Below are 22,023 nucleotides of genomic sequence, written 5' to 3'. Positions count from 1 at the left end.
CTCCTATTCCATCCTGTAATGTCTTCAGGGTGTCTGCTTTGACTCCGATGTATTTGATCTATTTAGAGTTGATTCTGGTGCAGGGTGATATATAGGATCTAGCTTTAGTTTTCTACAGGTGATTAACCAATTTTACAGGCACCATTTACTGAAGAGGCTGTCTTTCTTTCATTCTACTTTTTAGCTCTCTTATCAAAGATTAGATGGCTATAAGTCTGTGGGTTCATTTCTGGGTTTTTAATTCTATTCCATTGGTCCTGAGGTCTCTTCTTGTGCCAGTACCAAGCTGTTTTGAGTACTATGTCTTTGTAGACAAGATAAGATGAAGTTAAGTGAAATGAACCCCAAGATAGGGACACAAGTGATTTTTTCTTTCTTGCTATTGTTTCTAAGGTATTTATACAGTACCATGTGATTTTTGTTGCTTTGTATGTTCCTCCCCCATGGTATAACCCCTTTTTTCACTGTATTTGATGACGGTATAATTTGGGGATGGGAAGTGAAAAAAATAAAATGTTTAAATAGAGATACAGGTCGACCTATTGTAACAATGAGATGTACAAGATATGTTGAAAAATGAATTTTACAATTTAGGTGGGGGGAGGGGGATGGAGGGGAGTATAGTTGTGGAGGTGGGAGGGAAGGGATGATGGGGGAAATCAAAGGAGGAGGCAACAATGCTTGTTAAGAAATGTACTCATTACTTTGCTCATGTAACTGTAACCCCTCTGTACAGTAGTTTCACAATAAAAGAACATATTAAAAAATATATAATTGAGCCGGGTGCCAGTGGCTCACACATATAATCCTAGCTACTCAAGAGGCTGAGATCTCAGGATCATGGTTCAAAGCCAGCCCGGTCAGGAAAGGCTGTGAGACTCTGATTTAAAAAAAAAACACCAGAAAACCAGAAGTAGCATAGTGGCTCATGTGGTAGAGTGCTCACTTTGAGCTGAAGAATGCAGGGACAGTACCCAGGCCCAGAATTCAAGCCCCACAACCAAAAATACAATAAAATAAAATAAAAATTTTATATATATAATTGAGGCAAAGTATATAATACCTAGCAATGACTACTTACTGGTGTTATCTTTGGTTTCAACCTTAATAACACAACGATGCAATGGATTAGTGAGAGCATGGACTATCATACTCCTATGTGTTAAATGTTAGGATAGCAAGAAGCCAGACAGCTGGGCACTGGTGGCTAACATTCAATCTCAGGAGGCTGAGATCTTAGAATTGAAGTTTGAAGCCAGCCTGTGCAGAAAGTCTCTGAGAGTCTTCTCTCCAAATTATCCACCAAAAAGCTGGAAGTGAAGTTGTGTCCCAGGTAGTATAGTGCTCGCTTTAAACAAAAAAGCTCAGAGACAGTTTCCTGGCCCTGAGTACAAGCCCCATGATGAGAGAGAGAGACAGAGAGAGAGACAGAGAGAGAGAGAGAGACAGAGAGAGACAGAGAGAGGGGGGAGGGAAGGAAGGAGGGAGAGAAGGAGGGAGAAGGAGGCAGAGAGAAAGGGAAAGAGGGAGAGAGGAGAAAGAGGGAAAAGGAAAGAAGATAAAGAGGGAGAGAAAGAGGGGAAAGGAGAAGAGAGACAGGTGGGAGAGAGAGAGAGAGAGAGAGAGGGAGGCCCAAGATTTGTTGTTGTTGTTGTTGGTCATGGGACCTGAATTCTGGGCCTGGGGACTGTCCCTGAGTTTCTTTTGGTCAAGGCTAGCACTCTGCCACTTGAGCCACAGCACCACCTCTGGCTTTTTCTGTTTATGTGGTGCTGAGCCCAGGGCCTCATGTATGCAAGGCAGGCACTCTACCACTGAACCACCTTCCCAGCCCTAAGCCAACTTCCCAGCACCCAAGTTTAAGATAAATTATTTTGGGGCTAGGGATGGATCTTAGTAATAGAGTGCCTGCCTAGCATGCATGAAGCCTTTGGTTCAATTCTTAGTACCACATAAACAGAAAAAGAGACAAGTGGTGCTGTGGCTCAAGTGGTAGAGTGCTAGCCTTGAGCAAAACAAGCTCAGGGACAGTGCCCAAGCCCTGAGTTCAAGCCCCAGGACTGGAAAAAAATTTTAGAATTTATTTCAATCTTCAATTACATCTTCTATTTTCCTTGTGGCTTTGTTATTTTCTCAAATCAGGTTGTTTGATCAGGCAGATAAAAGTTCTGCCTTACAAAGTTGAAGTCCCTCCTCCCAAACTAACTAAATGGGAGAGGGGATCTGCTTTGTGTGTAACTCAGGAAGGAGGTGGCAGTTTTCTGTAGGTTGGAGTTTCTGTAAGTGAGCTTGAATGTGGGTGCCAGTGTGTGGTGTGTCAGGAGTCAGTGGCTTTCCCCATTCAGGCTAGCTCCTGAGACTCTCTTTTGGCCCAGCCTGGAGCCACTTTCCACTTTTGGCTTTTACAACCTAACCAGTTTTTTTTTTTTCAGTGAGACTTTACATGCTTTTGGCTTTTGAATTCCTGCAGCTGGCTAAGCTCAAGGCTTAGCTGCTATATCACTGGAATGTCTTTGTTCACTGCATAGTAGTGGGGCCACCTCTCATTGTGCCAAGCCAGGTTAAGTTGTCCTCCCTGAGAGGAGCTTCTTCCTTCTGTGTAAGGCAACCTTCCCTTGGGTGGAGCTGATTCCTTTGCCTTGTTGAAAAATGGTGCTTCTCTGGCCTGATTCAATTGTTCTGTCAGGCTCTATGCCAGTATCAAAGATGGCATTCTTCTTGGGTAGGGGCTGGGCAGGGTAACTTCCAGAAGCTACTCTGTGAGAAGGAATGAGGATGTCTTTTGTGGACTACTCACACTTTCCCTTCATTTTTCAGACTGTCCATGATCTGTGTCCATCTGTGGCCAGCAGGATGTGGATTTCCCTTCCTACTCATCCAGTTTGTGATGAATTTGAGTGAAAGGCCATGTATACTTGTCTCTGGTTTCTTTGCTGCTGCTACAGTCCCAGCCACCACCGCCACTAGCGTGGACCCAAATCTCTCTTGCTAAGCAGGCTGCCTGAATTTTTTCTCCCTGACTAAAAATCTCTCTACTCTTATGGCTCACTTGGTCTGACTCTCTAGCCATTGACTTGTTGCTGGGGCTTTCTTGGAGAGAGCTCAGTCAGACCCCCAGTTGCACCTTTGTCATCTTTGACTCCTCCAATCATAATGCTTTTTAAGCATTAGCTCACCATGACATTTATTACCACTATCACCTCATCAGCAGGTTCAAAGATTTCCTAGTAACAGAATGTTACAAACTAAATTTTAACAGAGGGGAAGACATAAATAAATGACTATATAGTCATGTCTGGGAGTATCATGATACCATTCAGTTAAACTATGCAACTTTACTGACATGATAAAAAAAGGTCTACTGTACAATATTAATGCAAAAACTTAATAGGGAGATTACTAACATGATTCCAGACTTCTAAGAGGTAATGGAAAAATATACTAAGAGTGTACTCTACACTCTTCCGGAATTTATATTCAGTGACAGACTTTATATAGGGAGATTCAGATACTAGTACCACATATCCATCAATTGCTAAAAAATGAAATCCACATGAAAATTTCACTTGAGTGATTTGAAAGATGTATATTAACTTTGTGAAACAAATATGAAACTAAATTTAAAGTGAGAAATAGTACAACAGAAATGCAATAAGAAGTTAGAAACCTTAAGTAAAGGGTTTTAGGCAGAATTATTTTCCTAGTTATAATATCAGAACGAGGTTGGTTCCTCAACCATATGGCTTGGTTTTGTTTTTGTTTTGTTTTGTTTTTTAGTTTTCTGTTTGTTTGTTTTTTTTCCTTCAAGCATACAGTGAGATTGGTGTTTTTAGAACTCTGGAGGACTGGGGAGGGGAAGCTTCAAAATCTGAACATGTGAAAATCAGGTGATCATGGTACTGAAGGGAAGTCTAAAATTGACCAGAGGTTAATGTGCTTAAGTCTTTGTGGCATTCTCTGTCATCTCACCCATAATTCCACCCAAGCAAGTTCTGTTTTCTTTCTGAGTGGTTATCACTGACATATATCTAGCAACTTAATCCATGAGAATCTTCCTGCAGTTCTGCAAGGAGCCAAATTCACCTTGGGGCAAGCTGGTGCTAAGGAAGCATCCTTGAACTTAAATGGTAAGAGCAGGCAAGCCATTTGCTTGACTCCCAAGGGCACATATTTGCAAAGGCTGCCTTCAGAGCTACTAATACAAGTTAACAACTGCAATGCTGATGAAAGAGATACTCTCTCAGTGAAACACAACCCCTCATGCTGTGTGGCCTCTTCCAACAGATTAAGGAGAAAGGGATTTTGCACCAAAGAAAAAGGGGAAAGGCACTTAAGGCAGAACGAAGGACACCCATGAAGGTGCTAAGCTGAGCTAATACATAGAAGTAAGAAGTGAACCACTAGTAGATTTAGTAACAAGAAGGAGTAGGTGTAGTGCAAAGACACATTTTTCAGAAATAGGGAGTCCCTTGCTGCTGAAAGGGGGAAATATGGGGAAGGTGGACTGGAGGAGGGGCAGAGATAGTGCCAAGTGTAATCAGACACAAGAAAGCATGATTAAGAAACTGATCATTGAAAGACAAAGCTAGCTAAACTGGAAACATGGGGATTGGGTACAAAAAAGATCATCCAGCTCAGCAATGCAATTGACTATATGTACAATGAAGATGGAGAAATATATTGAAGTTGCTTCCAAATTAGGTGTCTACCTAACCAAGAATTATATGAAAAGATGTATGAGAAAAGGGAAAGGTAAAAGTGCACTCTATTTAACTGGCATAAGTGGAACATTCATGATGGGGTGTTAAAAAAGAGTTAACGGAGTGCCATATGGATGGTATTTCAAGTCAAAAAGTGCAGAGTTCAAGTCAGAAAAACATAGAAGGAAACAAGAATGGGAAGACAGGAAATTAACATATGAAACTGAAATGCAATGCTAAGATCATGAAGGAGAACCAAGCATTAGAAAGTACTAAGGAGCAAAAAGAGAGTTTTAAGTACTATCAAATATGTTTACTACAGTCTTACAAAATGAAATCATACATTCCTTGTTTACAAGTCAATCAAATCAATATGTATTTGAGAGTTCTGATAAATATTGAGATTATGGTTGACCACAAATTTAAGATACACAAACAAGTGGATACCTTTTGATCAGTGCTTCTCAAAATGTACTTAGCATTACAAAGTTTAGAACTTAAATGAGTAAAGTTCTAGATGAGATCTATCATTTCAGTTGTCCAGCATAATCCTGACCCCAGTGAGCAATGTATTTCCTCTGCACTTTCACTAAAGTTCTAAATGTAAGCTTCAACAAAACTTTTCTCATCTGAAACCCTGCTCTAAAGCTGTAAATGTAAGTACTGGAAGAAATCACAAAAGATTTATGCTAGTTCACATTTCTCAATGACCCATGAGATAAAGAGAACAGGAAGTGACATAATCTATGTAACTCTCAAGTTATCATTTAAAAAAACCTAGTTATTAAATGGAAGTCTTTATCTGCAAGGTCATTATTTTTTATGGTACTTGGGTTTGCATTTAGAATTGTGCACTTGTTAGACTGGTGTGTTACCACTGAGCCATGCCTCCAGTCCAGATTTTCTCTGGTTATTTTTAGGATAGGATTACTTTCAGCATAGGCATACTCCTGGACCATAGTTGGATTATTTTAGGCTTCTCATAGTTTTTAGAATTACAGGCTTGCACCAGATTCCTTTCATGGGCATTGAATCTCATGGACTTTTCTGGTTGAAATGGCTTTGAGCCTCAATCCCTCTGATCTTAGCCTCCCATTAAATTTGGAATGACAGATATCTTCTACTTTAACTAGTTTTTATTGTGTTGAGAAGGGGATTTTTTTGAATTTTTTTTCTGTAGTTGACCTTAAGCCATGACCCAACATATCTCAGCCTCCCAAGAAACAAGGACTAGGCATGAGTCATTGTGCCTGACTTCAAAACTCATTTGTAAGTAATACTGATTAACTGGAGCCATAGTGTACATTTCTTAATACGACGTACAAATTTGATGAACAAGCTATTAAGAAATTTAGTGGAAATATTTGGGCTGGTGATTCCTAGAATTTTAAAGAATCTGCATCTATAATATTATCTGAATACTCTCCAGGTATCAGTTATGGGTAATACACAATTAAATAGCTATAAATAATCTCATTACCCAAACAATAACTTAAGAAGTCTGTAAAAAAGTAATTTGAGCTTAACTTCCATATTTACTTATGCAAAATTAATTGAGCAGTTCCTAGATATGAAACTTCAGACTGCTTTATAAGAGTGCTGTAGATGAACTTACTCATGTTGGTGGTCGATGAGAAGAAAGCCTCTCCCTGAAACTTGAGTAGACATACTGTGCTAGAAGGCTCAAGTCATTTTTATTGAAGTGTCTTCAACCCAAAAGTTGATGAGCTGTAATGAACTGCAGGATGATGAGGTGACACATTAGTGACTCTTTGTGTTCTTCATCATGTCTGATAGAAAGAGCAACAATCCGTGGGTAGAAGGTAGAGGATTTCACAATCTGATTTGATCCTAGGATTTGGCTGGGTGCCTAGGGTATAGGTTTTCATAAATGGATGCTGGGAACACCTTTAGACTAAAAGTGAAGCTTGTTTTATAGGAAGGAGGGCATAAACTTTGTTTACTCAGGAAATGGTGTCATTAAATTTAAAAGCAAATGCAACTACATGGAGGAAGAGTTTTTATAGACACTAAATAGAAACCTCATCATCCTTTTCAAATGTTTCTGCAAGTCTAAGTGTAATAATGGATAATTATTCAGTCATGCCACATACCCACTTCCTGATTTAATCTCCAGCTAGAAAAATTAAGAGTAAAAAGTTTCCACAAAAGTCATCGTTGTGAAGTATTTAAGTATCTTTGGATAAAAGACAGTTTGAAAAAAATCACTATGATTTATTACTATGCCAGCTGAGAGGGCAACAAGAGTTATGCCATGTTCACAGCAGTTTCTACACCTTTATTCCTCGAGGATAACAAAAAAAAACATTGTCAAAATAAAGCTTTTTCATGATCTAGTAGGATTTTGATTTTGCAGATCAGACACATTAATTAACCCATGCAAGATACATGACAATGATCAAAACTCATTGGTTGAATTATTGTTTGTCCCAGGAAACTTCTAAAGACAGTCAGTGTGAAACTGATCAAATTAAGCCTTTTAATCACACAAATTTTTCTTATATTGAGTTTCTTTTCACAGTAGTAAAGCACAGTAGTCCTTAGGCCCCAGGGGTTTTAAAAGCTGAGTGTAGAAATAGGTTCAGCCTCTGTCCTTCTGCCTCCGTTTAAATGCTGGCAAAATCACAGATCCATATCACAGTGAAAACACAGCAAATCAAATTTTAGTCAATGAATTATTCATGTAATCCTACTGTACTTGTAGATTTTCCCTCAATGCAGTACCTGTACCTACTAATCTGTGGACATATTTGAAATTAAGATTATCATGAGATTTGAAAGATAACCACTATTAACATCTGAAATCCAATGCTTGTTGCTCACATTTGTAACATTAGCTACTCAGGAGGCTGTGATCTGAGGGTCTTGGTTTGATGCCAGCCTGGGCAGACAACGCTTAGTCTCCTATTTCTAATTAAACAGTAAAAAGCTGGGAATAGAGGTTAACTCAAGGTGTAGAGTGCCAGTCGAGTCAAAAAGCTAAGGAAAATTACAAAGTCCTATGTTCAAGCCCCAGTACTGGTAAAAGCATAACAAAACAAAATGAAAAAAGAAAACAAATAAACAACTGAATTAGGAGATAGGAATTTTGATCCTTATCCATCCTAAACACACTGTATGCTCAAAGCATCAGAGGACAGGAAACTATGGAAACTATGGAAGATGCTTGTCATACTAAGGATGACTTCCATTCTACCACCTTTATAGAAATAGCACTGAGATGCAGTTCTACCAGTTGTACCTATTCTCACTAATATGGTTAACTTAGGAAAAAAGCTGTCCAATGAGGCAGTGTTATCTTTTTTTCCATATAAGTAAGGAGAAGAGAAAGGTTTCTGGGGTGTCTGAGATATGGAAACTGAAGTTGGACCTGATGGCCTCAGATGAAATCATTGCCTCAGGTCTTTACACTGAGTGATGTCCCCTCTTCCCACTCTAGGAAGAATGGACACATGCCTCTGCCACAGTTAATCTCAATAAAAGATGTTTTCAGAGAGGATTGAGTAAAATTCCTTTATCAAAGGCATCTCATTCCTCCAATTATTTTCAAGCTCCTTGCTGAAAAGGAAATAAAAATTAAAGTATATATATAATCCTTACTCTGTAGTTCTGTTTGGCAAAGAAGCTTTAGAATATTAAAAGTGGTCTAGAATTCTCTCTTCCTACATCAAAGTAAATGGTAGTCTGGATATAAATTGTGCACTATGCAAATGATTAAAAAGATAAAGGCAGAAAATATGAAAATAGTTCATGTTAGAAAAAAGAAAAGTGTTGGGAGGGGAAAAGATTGAGAAAGATATCAAGTCTGAGAAACTAAGATGAGAGATAGAAAAAGACAGGGAAACAGAGAGAGAGGAGAGAGAGACATACATACAAAGACAGAGACAGAGAAATAGATACACAGAGAGATACACAGAGAGAGACAGGAGAGAGAGAAAGCAAATTTATGAAGAAAAATTTTCTAAATATTTTGTATTATAAAATGGTTTATTAACACAAAAATAAAACATTCCACCAAATATTTATTATATTTTTCTATGGCTTTATATTATTAAAAATATTTACCAATTGTAAAATACATAATATAATTAATGAAGATAAGGACCATTGTTCATTGTTGAAGATGTGTATTAAGTTGTCAGAGATTATTAACTCTTTTCTTTTAAACAGCAAAGGAACAATTAATGTAATAAAAGCAAGGGCTTAGCAAATTATTTCATGCTTTTTAGTGTTTTCAGTAATATGTTTTCATTACTACTAGGATTGTTTAAAAAAGTTATACCTTTGTTGATGAATTATTTCCCAAAATATGTGATTTGTTCTGGACCTTTTCAACTTCTTTGTCCCCAAGTTTCAGGTGAAAGTACACACAAAATTCTGGAAACACCTTCAAACAATAATTATGCATTTACTGTTTCTGTTTCTATAGATTTGTATGTCCTGAATGTTTCACATGTGTGAGAATATTCAGGAAGTCACCTATTTTGAATGCTTTTCTGTTTATTGTGCTGTCAGAGTTCATATCCGCCATGGCATAGTACTTTTTTTTCCCTTGACCTAATAGTATTCCATTGCAAGAACATACTACACTTTTTCCATTTTAATTGACAGATATTTAGGTAGTTTCCACATTTTGGCTATGCTGAAAAATGTTACTACAAACGTTTGAGTGTTGAATTTTTGACCCTCTTGGGCATACATCTAGGAGTTGAATTACTGAGTTGTAGTTATCACTGGGTTTTAGTTTTTGAAGAACTGCTGGACTACTTCCCCAAAGTGTCACAGTTTGCAATAGGATTCTAATTTCACATATTCTTCCACTTGTGAGTTTTTATTATTGACTTACAAGAATTCTTCATATATTCTCACACAAGACCATATGCTGATATAGGACTTAGAAATATTTTCTCTTGCAAGCAATATACACCTGTAATCCTAGTGAATCAGGACACTGAGACTCAGAAGATCATGATTCAAAGCCAGTCTGGGCAGAAAAGCCCATAACCAGAAAAATATGAGGATAAACAAGCATAAAGTCCTGAGTTCAAACTCTGGTACCAGGAGAAAGAAAGCAAAAGAAGATGTTTTCCTTCTATGAGTATTTTCTCTTCAATTGGTTGAAATGTAATCTGATCTATGAAACATTGTTTTAATTTTCATGATACTCTGTTTACCTTTCTGTTTATTTTTTTTCTTGTGCTTTTGGTGCTGTGCCTGAGAATCACTTCTAGGTCATCAAAAATTTATTCTATGTCTTCCTCAAAGTATCATTTACACTTTTGATTTATTTGGGTTAGTTTTATATGTGGTACAACGAAAAAGTCCACATTCATTCTTTTGCAGTTGTTCCTGCATTATTTGTCAGGAAAGCTATTCTCTCTCTCTCTTTTTTTTTTTGTCGGTTGTGGGGCTTGAACTCTGAGCCTGAGCGCTGTCCCTCACCTCTTCAGCTCAAGGCAAGCACTCTACCACTTGAGCTACAGCACCACTTCTGGTTTTCTGGTGGTTTATTGGAGTTAAGAGTTTCACGGACTTTCTTTTTTTAAAAAATTATTGTGAAAATACTGTACAGTGGGGTTACAATTACATGGGCAAGATAATGAGTACATTTCTTATCAAGTATTGTAGCCTCCTCCCTTGTTTCCCCTTCCCATCCCATCCTCCCCCAACCTCCCCCCCAACTCTCCTCCCCCCCCACCACCAAAGCTGTATTGTTCATTTTCGACATAACGACTTGTACGTCTCGTTGTTGCAATGGGTCCACCTGTATCCCTATTTAAACGATTTGTTTTTTCCCTTCCCCTCCAAAAATTATAGCAACATCAAATACTGTGAAAGCAGGGGTTATACAGTGAAGGAGGGACATACAAAGCAACAAAGAAATAATCTTATGTGTTAAAAACAATCGCATGAAAGAAAAAAAACATATGAATACATATCTTAGGGTTCATTTCCCTAACATCAACTTATCTGACCTTTTCTGCTTGACTCAGACATATACTAGTTATTGCAAGTAAGGGAAACCATGGGACCTATGTTTCTTTGGGGCTGGCTTACTTCACTTAACATAATTTTTTCCAAGTCTTTCCATTTCCTAACAAATGGGGCAATGTCATTCTTTCTGATGGAGGCATAGAATTCCATTGTGTATTGTTGGTGGGAGTGTAAACTTGTTCAACCACTTTGGAAAGTAGTAAGGAGGCTCCTCAAAAGACTCCACATAGAGCTCCCCTATGACCCAGCAATCCCGCTTTTGGGCATTTACCCAAGTGTTCACAGTCAAGACTACACTAAAGCTACCAGCACGACTATGTTTATTGCAGCCTTATTTACCATAGCTAAGATATGGAACCAACTGAGATGCCCCTCAGTAGATGAATGGATCATGGACTTTCTTGCCCGTACTGGCTTTGAACTGTGATCCTCAGATCTCAGCCGCCTTAGTAGCTAGAATTACAGGCGTGAGCCACCAGTGCCCGGCAGGATAGCTATTCTTTAACCATTGACTTGTCTGGGTACTCTTGTCAAAAATCAAGTGATGGTAAATGTAGTGTCTATTTCTACTTCTCAATTATATCCTATGTATTTGTGGTCTAATATTATTTTCCTCATCACACTACTATAACTTGAAAGTAAATGCTGAAGTTGGGAAGTGGGATCCTGTATCTCTATACTACTTTCCCAAAATTTCCTGGCTATACTGGCTTTCTTGCATTTCCAAATGAATATTTAAAAACAACTTATCAATTTATTTTAAAAAGCCATCTAGAATCATGACTATAACTTAAAATATTTTCAACATTATTTTTAAACTACACATTCCCTACAAAAAGGATAAAGCTCATCATTAAATTGTCTAGTTTTTTCTGAATATGACTTATTTTTATTGGTTTAGCAATCAGGAAAGTAACTGGACCAGGAATAAGTAAAAGTGCAAATGCTTTCTTCAAATGTGTACAAAAGGTATAATTACTCAGGGGGGAAGTAATTCAGATAGGACAAACAGTATAATTATCATTTCAATAACCCAGAGGAAGTGACTGGAGAAAGTAGAAGAACAAAGTATATATAGCTTAGAAGTCTGCGGTTTGGAGATATTGCTAGATTGCTAGTTTCTGGAAAATATAAGTATGCCATAGAGCTATATGTTATATGATTGATTATGTAAAACAAGTCAAAATAGGTAAATGATTAGATAATGGGTCATCTACTACTGATTTCATCAGTACAATTGAAGACTTTTATATGTTGAAAATTTAAGTGATAGTATATAAGATATAAAAAGCAAACAAATGAATTCATGCATCTCAAATTAAAGGGACACTATAGTCTAAGGTGACTTCTTAGGGAAATCACTGACTAGAACATAAAGTCTCAAAGATTATTAAAAAAGAAAAAAATACGATTTTGCACAATGAGGAATGGGCGGTTTTATATACATGTTCTAGGTGTGTTGGCAGGTACTTCAACAGAACTAGAAGACTGGACTAATTATAGGAGCCAGCTTCCATCTACTAAGTCTTGTATTTTATAGCGGATGTTCAGAAACATTTAGAAACTCTGGGATTTTGATGCCATCTTAGTATTACACTAATAACTTATTCATTTCATTTATTCATTGATGCAAATTGTTACGGATCCTCAATTTGATTCAATCTCTAGCCAAGGCAGTGGGGAAAGAGGGGTTGATTCATGGAAAGATTCCCAATACAGCAAGCATCTAATGGAAATCAAAATGAGGGAAGATAATCATAATAAAACATGACAATGGTCATAACTGGACCTTTCCTGTGACATGGGGTAAATGGAAAGGAAGAGGAAAACCTTCCAGAGAATGGGGCATTTAGAAAGAAACAAGAGAGGAAGTTATGAGTAGGTAACACCAGAATTTGTACTCCCAGGACAGCAAGGTGTGTACTGCATGCAAATGTTCAGCAATACTGCATTCTTAGGAAACCTCAAGAATTCACTGGAGTGATGTTAGGCGTGAGGGTGTAAAATGAACAGAAAGTAGTAAACAATGAGATTATGAAGGATTTTGTGTGCCATACAAAGATTAAAATGTAATCTCCTGGAGTTCCACTGGGAAACTTCAACTGATGTTACACAATCAGACTTACTTGAAAGGCAGTGCAGAGGGCAGATCAGACGAGAGTTAGGCCACAAGTCAGTTCTGAATCTCAGTGAAAGGCCAAATTAGAGCAGCAGCTTCAAACATGGGGCAATAGACACAACTATGAGAGTCAAGGAGACCTGATGACCAGTCACAACAGGATGAAAAGTAATTGATCGACTGCAAGGATTGAATGTCTATCCAAATGCTCTAAGGTGAAAACTTTGTTCCAGTATGATGGTATTAGGAAGTGGAACCTGTGGAAGATAAGCCATAAGGATGAAGCCCTCATGAATGGGATCATGGCCTTAAAAAGTAGATCCCAGCAGACAGCTGAGATCTGAGGATTTTGGTTTGAAGCCAGCCAGGAAAATCAGTGAGACCTTCATTTCTAACCAGTAAAAATCTGGAAGTGGAGGTGTAGCTCAAGTGGTAGAGAATTTAGTCCTGTGCAGAAAAGCTAAGAAACAGCCTGGAAGTAACACACACACGCACACACACACACACACACACACACACACACACACACACACACGGTAGAGAAAAGAGACACACACACACACACACACACACACACACACACACACACACACACACACACACACACACACACACACGGTAGAGAAAAGAGCTCTTTCATTCACTTTTCACCATGGGAGGATACAACAAAGACAGCAGTCAAGCCTGAAATGAACTTCACTGAACCTGACCATGCTAGAACTTGATCTTAGACTTCCAGCCTCCAGAACAGGGAGAGATAAATTCTTGCTTATAAGCCCTATAGCCTATAGTGCATTGCATTAGCAAGCTCAACCAAGACATCTACTATAATCTCAATTTTCCTACTCCTTATGAAGGTAAAAGGTGTTCATCAGTTTGCTTCATTTCTAATATATGATTACAATAGATTAATATACCAGAGGAGACAGGATTTTACATTATCCTTTTTGAGTTAAGGGTATTACATGAACTACAGAACTTGTATTTTTTAACTTTCCTTAAACCAAATAACAAGTATAAGTGAGTGCACCTGAAAACAGTGGTACTGTGAAAATAAAATACAAAAGCATGATTTTCAGTGTAGGGTTGTTCTTACTTTGTTCTTTGTACATTTCAAAGTATATATAAGGATTATTACATGAAAAGGGGAAAATAGAAATTTGATATAGACATAAAAATGTAGTCACAAACACTTAGTAAAGGCAAACACCACCAGGAAAACATTCCTCCCATTCAGGGATAAAGGATGAGCTACATGTGATAAAGACCGTGTGGTCATGACAATGACATTGCCTGGACTTCTGAGCCATTGGGAACACATATGTTACCAACTCATTGTGTTTGCTCCAAGAAATCAATATGATGAGATATCTGAGTAATTAGTCATGAATCAGGCAGTCCTTCTGCTGGTTCCACTTATTCACTTGCAATGGGAGGTAGAATTTCTATCTTTAGAGGGAAAATGTTATTCTCAACATGTCATAAGAAAACAAAAAGATGAACTTTAAAATTACAAGAGAAAGAAGGTTAGCCTAAGCTTACTGAACATTTCAATGGGTCATTTACTGTAATGTTTCAGTTTTTACTATACTAGAGACACTTGCAAATAGCCAATGGATTGCATGTCTATTAAGCATAGTTAAGCTATGCTTTTATAAGGCTGAAACAAATCAACAAGGTGGAGAGAATGAGAAAGATCATAAGCTTATTTTTTTATTGTTTTGTCATGTGGTAAGAGGATGGGTAGGATTACAGGGTATAACAGGCACAGACAAAAAAAAAAACCAGATCTGGAAGGGCAGTCTGTAGCCATCTCCAGGTACTGAAAATGCCCGTCACCAGATTTACACCTGGAACTGAGAAGCCATGCCTTGAAGGGTGCTATGAAAATTATTTTAATCCATATCAATTATGATTTGTAATCCTTTTAGTGGTTGCTCTTGAAAATAAAAAAATAAAGGCCAGAAGTTGATGAGATTTCCTCAATTTCATGTTGTCCTGTAATAACTTATTACAAAAGTCACAGGTTACTTTATGACAGATGCAGTTTAATTAATCAGAAATCATTAAGACCAGTGAAGGAAAGAAAATTATTGTTCCAAAATAACAGGAAGATGTATCAGGCTTGGACTCTAAATAGTTCCTTTTTCTATGGTCTTTTTAATTAATGTGAGTTTTGTATAATAAAAACCTTGGTAACACAAAATTTCAGCATTTTCATTTTCTCAGAATCTTAACATGAGATGAAATGTGCGCGTGCGCACACACACACACACACACACACACACACACACACACACACACACACACACAGAGTTTTTCCCCAAAATAGCCACATTCTTTTATTCAATTATTCAATACATTTTTAATTCAAAGAATCACCACACAACCTAGGCACAATATTATGCATTTTACAAGCAAAGTATTTTACTAATTTTCATGTCAATTGCCAAAGAGTACAATAAGTGAACTAGTTAAAGGATATGCTTCTGTACATAAAAATAATAATGTATTTATACAAGTGTATGGAACAGAGTTCAAAGGTAAGAAAAACCCTAGCATCTCAATAAATAGGATGTGTTCCTATAGCACAACATGCTTTGTTAGGAAGTCGTCCAGTCAATTTTATCAAGTGCTTTAAGTTCTCCTGAGCTAAGTTTCTATTTCCCCCAAGAACAGTTTACATTAATAATGACTAGATCTGAATGTCTACCTTTCATTAATTGCTGTTTATTTGCATCTTGATGGCAGAGATGGAAGAAAGGACAATTTAATCGTTTCCCAAAAATCTTTGTGATTTACCAGTTCTTTTGATTTCCCACTTCCATATTTTAAAAATGTAGATTAGTCTAAGCTCAAGCACCATACAAGAGGAAAAATACATGTTTTTGGCAGAGCAACTATATTTTATATCACCTTTGTCCCTCTGGCTATAACAATTCTGTTTAGAAAATAAACATTGCAAAGCTAAAATAATCGATCTATATTGTCATAAAAAAGAATATTAAATACCTTTGGTAAAAATAGATATATTTCACAAGATTAGAAAAGCCAACAGTTATAATGTCAAAAGAAGAAAATAAAAATGTACACATTAAAACACATGAACCAACTTATGAATAAAATGAAGGTAAGGCTACTCTTCTTTTCTTCGGGTTCTCCTCCTTTGAACCCTAAATGTAGGTCTCTTTTTCCAAATGGTTGATGTTTGAATAAGAAGTATGGAAAAATCCAGTCTTTCCAATGGCACCAGTTTAAACTGTAGCAACATAGTTCCTCTTCCAAAACTAAGTTTAGAGAACATAGAGTATTCTGGTTTATTTATGCAAATATAAAGGGAAAATTCTAGATTTCCTATAATTTTAGGCCCACAACATTGAGTTTTTGTGTTAAGCAGGGCAAATAAGTCAGATGCTCATTTGTACAGGTTTTTCTTTTACTGACATTTACCTAAGCCACAACAGGATAAAATATAGAATGTAGCTAGTAAAAAAAGAACACAGCAACTCTGTCAGTGGCTAGTGATCGATAGACATTTAGTTTTAATTTTCCTCATGATTTGCAGACTTGTTCTGTAATCCTGTGGGTCTCTTCTCTGAAGTTCTTCTTCACAACTCCTAACTCCACTCCTCTTGAACAGATAGAAGGTCCTTGAAGCCAACAACTGAGATTATGGGTGGAGATAATGCCTAAATTCTCTAACAAAGCCAGAAGCTGCCCCTGACAGCTCTGGGTTTAGGATGCTCATTGGGCACAACTACCCTCCTGTGTTCCCTCTACATACACAGTCACATTCCTCATGGTGTTCCAAGGCCACATCAGTGAGTGATTTATGCAGTCCTCTGACTCCAATCTTTGGTCTCAACTGAAGGACCTGTAAGAAAACAGCATAAGCCATCTTAAAAATCTGTTTATATCTGTACGTTTGATTTCATATCTAAGTGTCATTTCAAAGACAAAACTTGAGGCCCAAGAAGGAAATCTGATTTGTAAAGTTCCAATAGTGAAGGCATCTTGTAAATATTACTCCATCTTCCCAAATCACAGTCTTAGCATCGTTTTATAAAAGAACACTTCAAAGCCAACAATTTGAAAGCACACTGTCATTATTTTTCTTCTGTAAATATACTTGAGAAACTTTTACCTCAAGTATTTTGAAACTGTTGATGCACAATTTGTTTTTCTGTTTGTTACCTTCTTCCTCTCATTCCTTTATTCACACTGAACAAATATTTACACTTGGTGCAATACATTAAATACAGGAATAGTGTGGAGGGAAACATGATCCCCTGCAGCTGAGCTTGCTCAATTATGCCACTCATTAATTTTCTTGGCTACACTTCAAGTCCTCTATAAACTTGATGAGATGGATTAGATGTACTTCATAGACATCAGCCTCAGTCACAGCTAACTTTCGGCAGCTGGATCCCACTGTGTGGAGTTAAAGGAAATCTGGCAACCAAAACAAGAATGCCTCTATTAAAGGAAGTAGCTTACAGTTCAGATTGCTGAGAATTTTTAGTAAGAAATACAGCAAAACAGACACTCAAACTAAACGTATTTCCTTTTAATACTGTTGACAGAAGGATTTAGCAGTATATTCTATTGAAGATTATCTGAAGTATTTGATGTCATTCACTATTCAAGTATAGTGTATTTTATTGCTTACAATAGAAATTATAAAGCTTCAAAAGTTGTGTTATTTGTACTCTGTGAACAAAGGACATTAAAGGACACAAAACCATCCAGCTTCTCTATCTGCTGCTGTGATAACTTCATGTAGCAACCTTGAAACACTACCACTGCTCTAAGTGTTCATTCATCCACAAAGACACAAGTCAAATCTTATGACTGGTTTTATTTGAAGATTTAAAAGAGAATGCATACTTCATTTGGTGAATGTGATTCGATCAGACCTTAATTAGCTAACATTTTTTGAATACTTACTGAGTACTAGGAACAAAAGTAATACTTTCATATACTTTAACTCACAAGAATCAAAATGCACAATTATTATCTCTAATTTCTACACGAGTGAACAAAGACTTAGAAAGACTAAGAGACATAGTTGTTATTCTTACCTAGACAAAATATGAATAATTAAAGCAAAAGTGGTAGATCATAATTTTATAAAGATTCAAGATGATCAATCATATATTGTACTCATTTAAATAAGAACTTTTGTTCCCTAATGAGATAAACTTCAAAGTCTTACAATAACTAGCAGAAATAGGAAACTTTCAAAGTAGGCTTTTCCATCTATTGTAACTCACAATTCTAAAATCAGAATTATTAAGATATTATTACTTTAATGTTAAAATCAGTCTGGTAAATATTGAATATGGTTGTACGTCAGTACTTGTTTTTTGAATGAGAGTGTCATAAAATGAATTAAATTTAATTTAATAGTGGTGATTTCCTTATTACTTCATATCAAATTGTTTCTGGAATGGGGCTGGATAAAATAAAATGCAATATCAGCAGCACAGCCATTGTCTTCAGGACCTGCCTTCATCTGTATGAATTTCTCATTCAACAAGAAGAACATATAGAATGACAGATAAAGTTTGAGAGACCATCATCCTGACAGCCTAAGTGATACCTCTTGCTTGCCCTCACATGCTCTGCCCAGATATGTCTATAATGTCTATATGTCTGCCAGATATTGGTCTATAATATTTCCAGGGGTATACAAATACTAGAATTTCAGAATGTTTGATTACCTTTAAAGAGTTGAGTGGGAAATTATAATGGAGGGAGATATAATTAATGTTTTCATTTTACATTGCAAAAGTGCAAGTTCAACTTTGTAAGACAAAAATAGACTTGGAAAATGATTAGGAGGTCTCTGATATTAAAGAGGGAGAGGTAGATTATGATACCAGATAAGAAACAAGGTACAGCCCACAAAGCTTAGAATGTAACTCAATGGCAAAGTGATTGTCTACCATGAACAAGTCCTTAGGTGTGGTTTTGTTCTAATTTAAAAACAAAATGTTCTCCATAAGCTCATTGTTAGGAATATGGTCCCCAGATAGTGTGTTTTTTTTTTGGATGGTGCTGGAAACCTTTCAAAACCATACCTGGAAGACAACAGAGGTCCTTTAGTCCCTGTTGGTCTCTTGTTTTCTTACTTCCTCTCTCTCTCTCTGTCTCTGTCTCTCTTTTCCTAGGTGCCATAATGTGAACTACTCTACTCTGCCACTCGCTCTTCAACATGGTGGACTGAATCATCTAAAAATGTAAGCAGAGTAAGTTTTCCTTTTGTTTATTATAGACATTCTGTCCCAGAGATAAATTTTTAAAAAGCTAACAGAAAAATGACACAAAAAAGTAGGTAGCTACTATGATTACCTAATCATGTTGTTCAGAAACTTTTATAAGCAGCTAGTGAGAAAATTTAGAAATGTTTGAGAGTTGAGCTACAGAGCCTTGGAATACTATTAGCAGAGCTTAATGGATGACTGTGGTAGAACGTTTGAGGACCATGATTCCAACAGGAATGCAAACAGTGAAAGCCAGGCTCATGATGTTGAAGATGGTAATGAGAACTCAATTCTCTGAGAAATTGTACCAGAGGCTATCCATATTAAAGTATGCAAAACAACTTGTTTGTTTTTGTCCATGTCCTGAGACATTGTGAGATGCTGACTGTAATGACAATAAACTCTTCTACTAGAGGAAGTTTCAAGGTAATCCATCATTTAACCTGTGGTATGGGTATTGCTTGATGATTTTGCCAAGTTCATAATGGGAATCTGAATTAAGAATAGAGTAGAAAAGTTAGAAAAAACTCAGTATAACCAGAAATGAAGTGTTGAGACTGAGGAAAGTGCAGCTGCTGAGGATATAAGAGACATTAGAGGGGGCTGGGAAGGTGGCTCAGTGGTAGAGTGCTTGCCTTGCATGCATGAGGCCCTGGGTTCGATTCCTCAGCGCCATGTAAGCAAAAAAAGAAAAAACCAGAAGTGGCACTGTGGCTCAAGTGGTAGAGCGCTAGCCTTGAACTGAAGAGTTGAGGGACAGCGCCCAGGCCCAGAGTTCAGGCCCCTCAACCAGACCAAAAAAAAAAAAAAAGAGAGAGAGAGAGAGACATTAGAGTCAAGTACTTTGCATCAGAATAACAGGAATAATCTCTGGAATTGGCCATACTCTATTCATACCAACCTGAATGGTGTACATCTTTTACTTATTTTGAGATTTGGATTTAAGAAGAGAGTAAGTAGGTGCTCTGCTCACATAGAGCCTTCTGGGGATATATTTCTTCAGGTTCAGTCATCCAGGCACTCAGAGGTCAATACAACTGTGTTCTAAGGAAGCCTGGCCATAGCTCAAGTTGTCAGTAGATTGTGGCATCATACACATGATGTTGGGTTTGCAAGCATACATAATTTCTAGAGTTATGGGGCCTTAGAGACTGCTACTGATATTTAAAATGAAGAGCATATGGAAGGTCCAGTTTCTTGAAAGCAGTCTTTGAGCAGGCTTACAGAGTGAAGCTAAAGATGCAATGGATCCAAAGAAATGAGGTGCCGAGAAATGAAATACCTCTGGAGGAAAGCTTCACGTATGATGCAAAGCCAGAGCAAAGGAGAAGCTCTATGTGGCACAAATGACGAGCTTTAGGCACAGGACTGCCTGAGACTTTAGGAGTCCACATTCCACCATTATGTATCCCTGATTTGGGATATAAAAAGCTACTGGTTTCCAGGTTGTCATCTAGGGTTTGAATATGACTTTGGTTTGATGTTTGCTATTTTCTTATTCCTCCCTTATTCCATCCCTTTTAGGATAGGAATGTTTATTTACTCTGTACCATTTTAGGTGTGAAGTGTATATCTTTATTCTTATTTTACAAGGGCTCTCAGCTAAGTTTCCCTTGCATCTCAGAGAAGACTTTAAACTTGAAATTTTCAATAAAGTAAGAACTATCTAGCCTTGACACCATTTGAAATGGAGTAAGTGGATTTTGCATTATAAAATAACCAGGAGCATTTGCAGGCCAGTGGTAGGATGCTATTATTTGAATATAAAATGTCTCCATAGGCTCATGTGTTCAAAGTTTGGTCCCCAGCTGGAAATGCTATTTGGGGAGAAAATGTAAACTTTAAGGGTCCAGGGTCTCACTGGAAGCAGAAAATCACTGGGGCAGATCCTTGATGCTATCCTTCCCTAGCTCCTTTCTGTATTCACATCTCTGCTTTCTGGGTGCCATAATATGAGCTGCTGTGCTTTGCCATACTACTGACACCAAGAGCAAAATAAATCTTTCTTTTAAGCATGTTAGGCTCTCAATAACAGTAATAATTAAGTCAACTAACACCATGAAAGGATCAATCAATCAATCAATAAAAATAGTTTGAAGAAGCATGTCCCAAGGAAATCTGTACTTGAGAGTGTGAAAGAGCAACAAACAAACACAGAACCACCAAGCACAGAGACTCAGCACATGCAAACCTGAACTTGTTCAGGTCAGTGATAGGGAATGGGATTCCTTTCCAAATTCTGGCAGTTAAATAGTACAAACTTTCCCCAATGGATCTAAGGTCAGCAGAGTAAAACTATTTTATTAAGAAAAAAAGAAGAGACAGGAGTCAGTCAATCATGTGGGTAATCCTAGCTACTCAGGAGGCTGAGATCTGAGGATCATGGTTCTCAGCCAGCCTGAGCTATAAAGTCCATGAGACTTTTATCTCCAATGAACCACCAGAAAACTGGAAGTGGTGCTGTGGCTCAAAGTTGTAGAGAACTAGCCTTGAAGAAAAATCCTCAATTCAATCTCTATGACTGAAAAGAAAGAAAAGAAAGAAAGAGAGAAAATTAACCATATGAAAATATCAACAATATGAATGTCATTTAATTATCATACATTTAGAAGAACAACTATAGTCATATCACTGTAGGTAAAATATGGCTATAATCATCCCATGCAAAGTCTGGTGATCAATGCTTTTTCAGAAGACAGCTACTGAGTCTGAAAGTTTTGCTGATGGTTTTAAACTAAAGAATTTTTCCGAGGCTTAAAAATAGGTATTATATACTTGGAGCCAAAGTTTTACCTAAAACTAATATTATTTAATAAAGAACTGTAGAAGAATAGGATGGAGGGAATTATTGTTGACCTGGGGCTTGACCTGGAACCACAGCATGATGCATTCTCAGCATATGATAAGCTTGTAATTAAAAAAA

General features: G+C 37.2%; 1 protein-coding gene across 5 annotated transcripts in view; it reads right to left on the bottom strand.

Moving 5' to 3' along the window:
• Positions 1–14,806: 14,806 nt before the first annotated feature.
• Positions 14,807–22,023, bottom strand: part of Pdgfc (platelet derived growth factor C) — a 222,799-nt gene continuing 215,582 nt past the window's right edge. For 2 of the 5 annotated variants that reach the window (XM_070012373.1, XM_070012376.1), the window contains exon 6: positions 18,054–19,068. In XM_070012373.1, coding sequence (XP_069868474.1) covers positions 18,850–19,068 — 219 coding nt within the window. In that variant the 3' untranslated portion in view covers positions 18,054–18,849. Of the gene's footprint in view, positions 16,709–17,009; positions 17,287–18,053; positions 19,069–21,374; positions 21,622–22,023 lie in introns of those variants that run through there. The other 3 variants (XM_070012374.1, XM_070012375.1, XM_070012377.1) reach the window with 3 other exon arrangements.

Source organism: Dipodomys merriami, unplaced genomic scaffold (genome assembly GCF_024711535.1).
Source record: "Dipodomys merriami isolate MVZ:Mamm:240054 unplaced genomic scaffold, mDipMer1.0.p SCAF_9, whole genome shotgun sequence".
NCBI classification, from domain to species: domain Eukaryota; kingdom Metazoa; phylum Chordata; class Mammalia; order Rodentia; family Heteromyidae; genus Dipodomys; species Dipodomys merriami.
Note: the sequence above shows the minus strand (reverse complement) of the source record. Positions and strands in the feature narration are given on the sequence as shown.